This window comes from Salvelinus sp. IW2-2015, linkage group LG4q.1:29 (genome assembly GCF_002910315.2).
Source record: "Salvelinus sp. IW2-2015 linkage group LG4q.1:29, ASM291031v2, whole genome shotgun sequence".
NCBI classification, from domain to species: domain Eukaryota; kingdom Metazoa; phylum Chordata; class Actinopteri; order Salmoniformes; family Salmonidae; genus Salvelinus; species Salvelinus sp. IW2-2015.
Genome location: NC_036842.1, coordinates 21,453,688 through 21,460,420, shown reverse-complemented (window position 1 = coordinate 21,460,420; position 6,733 = coordinate 21,453,688). Strand labels below are relative to the sequence as shown.

Sequence of the window (6,733 nt, the reverse complement as noted above, 5' to 3'; positions counted from 1 at the left end):
AAGGGGCCTCTCGAGTGGCGCAGGAGGCACTGCATCGCAGTGCTAGCTGTGTCACTACAGAGCCTGGTTCAATTCCAGGCTGTGTCGCAGCCAGCCGCGACTGGGAGACCCATTAGGTGGTGCACAATTGGCCCAGCATCGTCCGGGTTAGGGGAGGCTTTGGCCGGCCGGGTTGTCCTTGTTCCAATGCGCTCTAGCGACTCCTGTGGCAGTCCAGGCGCATGCATGCTGACACGGTTGCCAGGTGTACAGTGTTTACTCTGACACATTGGTGAGGCTGGCTTCCAGGTTAAGTGGGCATTGTGTCCAGAAGCAGTGCAGCTTGGAGGGGTTGTGTTTCGGAGGACTCACGGCTCTTGACCTTCACCTTCAGTCTTGTACATTGTTGTTCAACTGTGTCTTGTTGTTGAAGACAAAACACATGATCGTTATAATGATTCTCTCTTGATTGAGAACTCTCTGTTCTTTTTCTTTAGTTGTTGTTTGTTTCCCAGGGTCTCTATTAGGATGTAGCCTAAACATCTGATAAGGTCTCTGAAGCTCTCACTTGTATTGTAATTGGCAGAGATATCAGAACATGAACTACACTGCTGTTTGGCAAAGGGCTTCAGTGTCAAAATCACGGTCTGCTCTCATGAGAGAGGGGGGGGGGGGGTGGGTGAGAGACAACACGGAGAGAAAGCAAGGGTAATGAGAGCGAAGCCTAGCAGCTTTTGGCAGAGATCCTAGGAAATCACTCAACACATTTCAGGTTCAAGCATGATTGTTTGAAGTTGTGTTGTTTTTCTATTTGTGAATTCATTTCGGATAATAGAATGACAGCTGTTCAGTAGTAGGGCGTGTAATTAAACAACTTTGTATGCCTAACACGTACTGCTAATTGACAGTTGTTGTCATCTCTTCAATTTTTGTCAAAGAGCAATGAACAAAAGCTTGGCATCTATTGGATTTTCCATCCATTAGACAAAACAGTTGTGATTCAATTTACATAAAAAGGAAAAGATAATACAAATGAGAGACACAATAATTACAACAATGACAAATCACTTTTATTAAATCTTTTTTTGTAGTTAGTCATAGCTGCTCCAACACATTTGTGTATTTACAAATAATGGCCTTCGTATGAAATACAGTACATTTGCAGAACATTCTGGTGAAGAGAGTTGGACCAGGGAGAGAGGGAGGGGTTACAACAGTCTGGGGAGGTGAGGACGATAGGGCTGGGATAAGAGACAGTCACTGGGGACAGGGACAGAGAACAGGGACAGAGGACAGGGACAGAAGACATAGGAGGGCACAGTGGTGTCAGGTTCAGGCTACATGGCTACAGTAACAGGTGCCAGGTGAAGAGCTCCTCCTAACAGACTCAATTCACCCTGTAACACAACTGCATCTCATACTGTACATCAACTTTTGAATGGAAAATTACACAAGTTAACTGATTCATGACATTGAGATATGGACAGAAAACCAACACTTAACAAGCTTTACAAAATCTCCTGAATTCAGATAACAACATGGTGCTGCTGACTACTGAAGTTTCCTCTGAAACCATTGTAGTGAAGATTAAGAGGGACCACAGACAAACTAAGCATGTACAGGGACTCAAAACATTAGGCGCCTAAACCACATTTCAGATGCAAATACTACTAAGCTCTGGTCAAAAGAGGAGGGCGATGGGAGTGCAGTATGGTTCTTGAGACGAGCATGGATGGATATAGTGCACTTCCAATAGTAGAGCCCTTAACTTGGGCACTTCAACCTCCACACACACACTATAACATTGATATGTGAAAACCTTACACAAAATATATAGACTGTAACATTGATCATGTTTCTCCTAGTAAAAGATATTAAACAAATGTAATCAACCGTTTTTGATATCCAACATTGACTTTATTCTCTCACTAACAGCATTAACAATGTGTCTTTGTTAACTGCGGTTGTCCTTCAAAGAGGTGTGAGATCCACTGCTCTAACACTAGGTTATATGAGACTACAGCTGGATACACAGTATCCATGAGACAAGCTGATCCTTGTTTCCCAACATTGACTGGCTGAAGTGAATGATGTCAGTCACAATGAATTTCAGCTTTTCTTATTTAAAGACTTGTTCAATCTGAATCCCACACTTGCAGCCAACAGAGGCAGAGGCTAATGTATTTCTCAGTGATAGTCCATCCCCTTTACAAAGGACGTGAGTTGGTGTCAGTACACTAAATAGACTGTGTATCAGACAGTGGAGGGAAATATTTACTGTGTTCCTGTGTTTGAGAAGCCCATCACTATTGATCTCAGCTGGCCCTCTCTCTCTCTCCTCATTACTCATTCCAGTCCTCTGGTGGTAAAATCACCTCTGGGCTGAACAGGACACCTCTCTCTCTCTGCTAGTGAACCTATCCAGAGGCTGAACAGGACACCTCTCTTCCTCACTCTCTCTCATCTCTCGTTCTCCCTCCTGGTGGTCGATTTTTCTCATTCCAGAAATAACTAGCGCATGGCCCCCCAGCATGTGGTCTGCTTGGACACCGCTCCGCACGACATCAAAGACACGGCTAAATCACACTAGAGCTGCAGCTGCTACAGATGAAACTAACGTTGCCACAACCTACCTTCAACTTTAGGAGAAGCGTTGGACCTGTTGGGACGTGTGGGTTGATCATCACTGAATGGTCGCTAACCTATCAATATCAATCAAGTTTTTGCTGTTTGCTTGGGGAAAAACTCAAGAATATTACTAAGAACATAATTCAAACTAATCGTACTAGTTATAGAGTCATCCCTGAACGTTTTGTTTATGTACAGTACATAATTGTCGTTGTGTAGAGGTTATGACAATGTTGAAATGAAGTAGTGGATGGTAATATGGGCTGACTTGTTAGAACACATACAGTTTGTGTTTACTGTTACAGGGAAGAAACACAGTTATAACACACATTGATACACCCTGATACAACATCCAACTATGTCCTCTTCCCTGAACTCTGTTAGATAAAAACAATCCACTTCCATTTTGAGTCCAAGCCCAGATATTACATGTGTATGAAATATAACCACACCTTTCCAAAATAAAAAGAGAGACTGGTGCTTTTAAGTGGTGGGATGTTTTGGGCTTGTCTCTGCTGTAGTTACAGTGACTGAACCAGGACAGTCATCAGAAAAGGGAAAGAGCACAAGGACTCAACAATAAATAGGAAAATACATTTGCCTGACAAAATACCATATCAACTCCCACGCTCCTCGCAAATATACACCCGTTTTGGCTGCTAAATTTGAATTACGTGATTCATTTAAAAAATACATGAATCGATCACTAATTCCCCTAAAAGGACACAAATTGCTAAACATGAGTGCTTCTTTTTTTCCAGTTCAGCTAAGATTGTTCACTCCCAGTCTCTGAATCATCAAATCCAACCCCCATCTCATGAACTTCTAATGGACTCTTCAAAGGCAAGAAAATAAGAGCCCCCTCCCCCTGGCAACAGGACTTCTCCAAGCAACAACCATGGCTCTGGATCCTTGTTTCACCATTGATTGGCCAGCATGCCTTGTCCTCATTTTATTGGCCAATATACCTTGGCCTCATTTGATTGGCCAGTATGCCTTGGCCTCATTGCCATTGGCTGATCTGATCAGTCACAAGCCATCTTCAAATTATCATAGTTATTCGCTGTAAGACTTCATCATATTCTCAATCAAAGTCATTTGGGGGCTTGAAAAAAAGTTATTTTTAGTAGTTCTTGTTCCGTTGTTTCATCTTGCAAAAGATATGGTGGGACCAAGAGGAGAGAGTGATTGTGTGATTGGTGTGATTGTGTGTGTGTGTGTGTTGTCGTGTGTGTGTGTGGTGTGGTGTGTGTGTGTGTGTTGTGTGTGTGTCTGGTGTTGTGTGGTGTGTGCTGTGGGTTGTGTGTGCGTGTGCGGTGCGCTGCGTGCGTGCGTGCGTGTGAACGAGAGAGAGAGAGAGAGAGAGAGAGGTGGGGGGGACAGCAAATTCACTGGGATACTATGACCTTGAAATATTAACATCTACAGGAAAGTAAAATGACAAAATGAGAGTCAAAAAGGCTTTTGGCATCTTAACTCCCCAAAGCAAAGTTTATAAAAAGGTCTTCCCCCTTAGAAGTCCACCTCTCCCCGGCACTCAGACTGTCTTTTAAAAAGTGCACCTTGGGGGTTGTATGGTCCAGTCAGGGCGAGTCCACTCCGCCCTGTCTAAAACCCTCAGGCTGGGCGCTATAAAGACAAGATGGCTGCACAGAGAACCAGGGCAGAGGAGACCAGCAGGCCGGTGGTCTGAACCCGGCCCACCGAGTTGACGTCACCTCGGGACGGCTCGGCTGATTCGTGACTGGTATCATCTAGATGAAGGAAGAAAGGAGGGAGAGAGGAGGAGATAAGAATCCCTGAGACATCAAGAGATATCATCATTTAGCTGCAACGACTGAAACATTAATGTATGAAATGGAGTGGTGGCTTTGTCATTCCATCAACTTTCTATGTGACTGACTTATCCATTCAGTTGGTACAATGGGAAAATATGAGCCCCTTCGGAATTCTGTATCAGGAAATATAATTTGTCATACCCGGGTACACAGACACTCTCAAGCATGCAGGCAGGCACGTACCCCTACACACAGTTTATAGAGTCTTACAAACCTCTTGGTTCTAGGGAATTGTCCACCCTCTCATTGACGTCAAAGACCCGATCGTGAACACTGACAGTTTTCACACAATTGTCTGCAACAAAAGGAAAGAGTGGGACGTGAACATTCACAGCGAGCCCAAGATTGATATTCGACTCTCACACAATGCATTAAAAGTTTTTTCACAGTTTGAAAGAAATAGAAAATAGAATGTTCTTTCAGAAATCCACTTACTTGCTGGTCTGACGAACACCTTCAGTCGAAGGCAACTTCTCCTTCCATTGTCAGCAACGGTGGATGCTGTGAAAACATTTCAGTTATGTTAGGAACAATGCTTACGTACTTTAATGCTAACAGCAAATAACCGAGAGCTATTCTGTACAGACATACGTCAAACAGAGAGCTATCACACCCCAAACAAGGTGAACATTCCACTGACTTAAAGGTTCTCAATGGATGCAATCTGTGATAAATGTAGCATACTGTCTGTCGATCAATGCCTGAAACACGTCTTTCTATTGGCTACTGAGTGAGGGCAACATCTGCACCTAAGACTTCCATTAGCTTCAAATAACAAAAACACGTGCTCCCGAGTAACATCCACATCTGCTACTCAAACTTCCATTGGTTCAAAGAACAGTCTGCACCTGCTACTCAAACTTCTATTGGCTCCAAATTTGATCCACATCTGCAACACAGAAATCGATTGGCTCAGAGTAACATCACCATCTGCTATGAAGTATTTGATTGGCTGCAGAGGCCATCAACACCTGCCACTGGGTTCTATTAGCAGTAAAGTAGCACAGCCCTGCTACACAGACGTCAACTCTGGATAACTGGAATATTTGGACAGCTGCTTCACTAAATCTCAATGGTGGCAAGTCACTTCAACTCAGGCTGCTCCGACTTCTGACCTGCAACAACTAGACAATGTCACCTAGGACATAGTCACCAAACTAGACTGCAGCGGTTTCATATTGTGTGATGTCTTGAGAAGCAGTAGTTCTGAAGTCCCTATCACTCTTCTATACGGAAAGTAGGTTGTGACTGAGATCTTGTTCTTGTTGCTAGTTTGACAGACTCTGACCTGTGCTTGTATTACTGTAATCTATAGAATGGCTCTGTTCTTCTCCCACCCCACCCAGACAGTGCTCTGTGGGCCTCTGTGTTCTGACCACATCATTTCCTGGCCTGCCTGGGGTCTCAAGCTGCTCTTAATCTAGACATAAACCCCCACCCCTCAGGGCACCATCATGCTGTGTGTGTGTGGGTGTGTGCGTATGTGCATGTGTGTGTGTGTGTGTTTGAGATAGAGAGAGAGCAATACAGTTTGTCTATAGTGTCCTATAGCCTATCATCTATCTTGATACACTCTTCTTCCCCGTGAAAGATACTGGCAGTCAATTCCCGATAAAAACGAGCCATGTCAGTATTTCCATGACTGAAGACTGAGGTTCCAATTTTAAAGCACTTAGCGTGGCTATGAAATATGATAAAAATTGTCTTTAGAACTTGATGTGGAGAGTTATATTGGCAGTGTGGCGTCAATCATGGCTCTTCTGTCTGTGTCAGCGAGTATCGTGTAACTTACCTCACACCCCTACAGTGGCAGGCACTCAGGCCAGACTGTACTAGCTCCCTTTCTATTCCCAGTCAGTCAATCAGACAGACAGAGACAGAGCCTGGACTCCACAATACACCACACAGCCGTGAGCTGCTTTTCTACGACCCCGTCTCACGCGCTGCGACACTAGATCCCAGGTTAGTCATGCCATGCGGCCCAGTGGAGGAGATTAGCATCCTCTCGTGAACACACACCATCCCATAAACGTCTCACACGTCCACTAACACTATACACATGCAGACACTCCCGAACACACACACACACACCACCAGACACACAGACGCAGACACACACACCACCAGACACACACACACATGACCAGACACAAGCTAGGGGCTCAGATGCCGTGTAACTTAAGTCTGGGGTATAGACCGGAGATGAATTGGAGATCTGATATAAATACGATGGGATCAGATGATTCCCTTGTGATCAGTTTGTATCTGTCGGAACAAAGCAAAACCCT

At 44.4% G+C, this 6,733-nt stretch overlaps 1 protein-coding gene across 2 annotated transcripts in view; it reads right to left on the bottom strand.

Moving 5' to 3' along the window:
- Positions 1-3,913: 3,913 nt before the first annotated feature.
- LOC111961652 (ephrin-A5b-like) overlaps positions 3,914-6,733 on the bottom strand; it is a 67,948-nt gene continuing 65,128 nt past the window's right edge. The window contains exons 3-5 of one of the 2 annotated variants that reach the window (XM_023984081.2): positions 4,881-4,946; positions 4,660-4,743; positions 3,914-4,361 (exon numbers count right to left, since the gene is read on the bottom strand). In XM_023984081.2, the coding sequence (XP_023839849.1) occupies positions 4,237-4,361; positions 4,660-4,743; positions 4,881-4,946 (275 nt within the window). In that variant the 3' untranslated portion in view covers positions 3,914-4,236. The remainder of the gene's footprint in view (positions 4,362-4,659; positions 4,744-4,880; positions 4,947-6,733) is intronic. The other variant, XM_023984082.2, reaches the window with a different exon arrangement.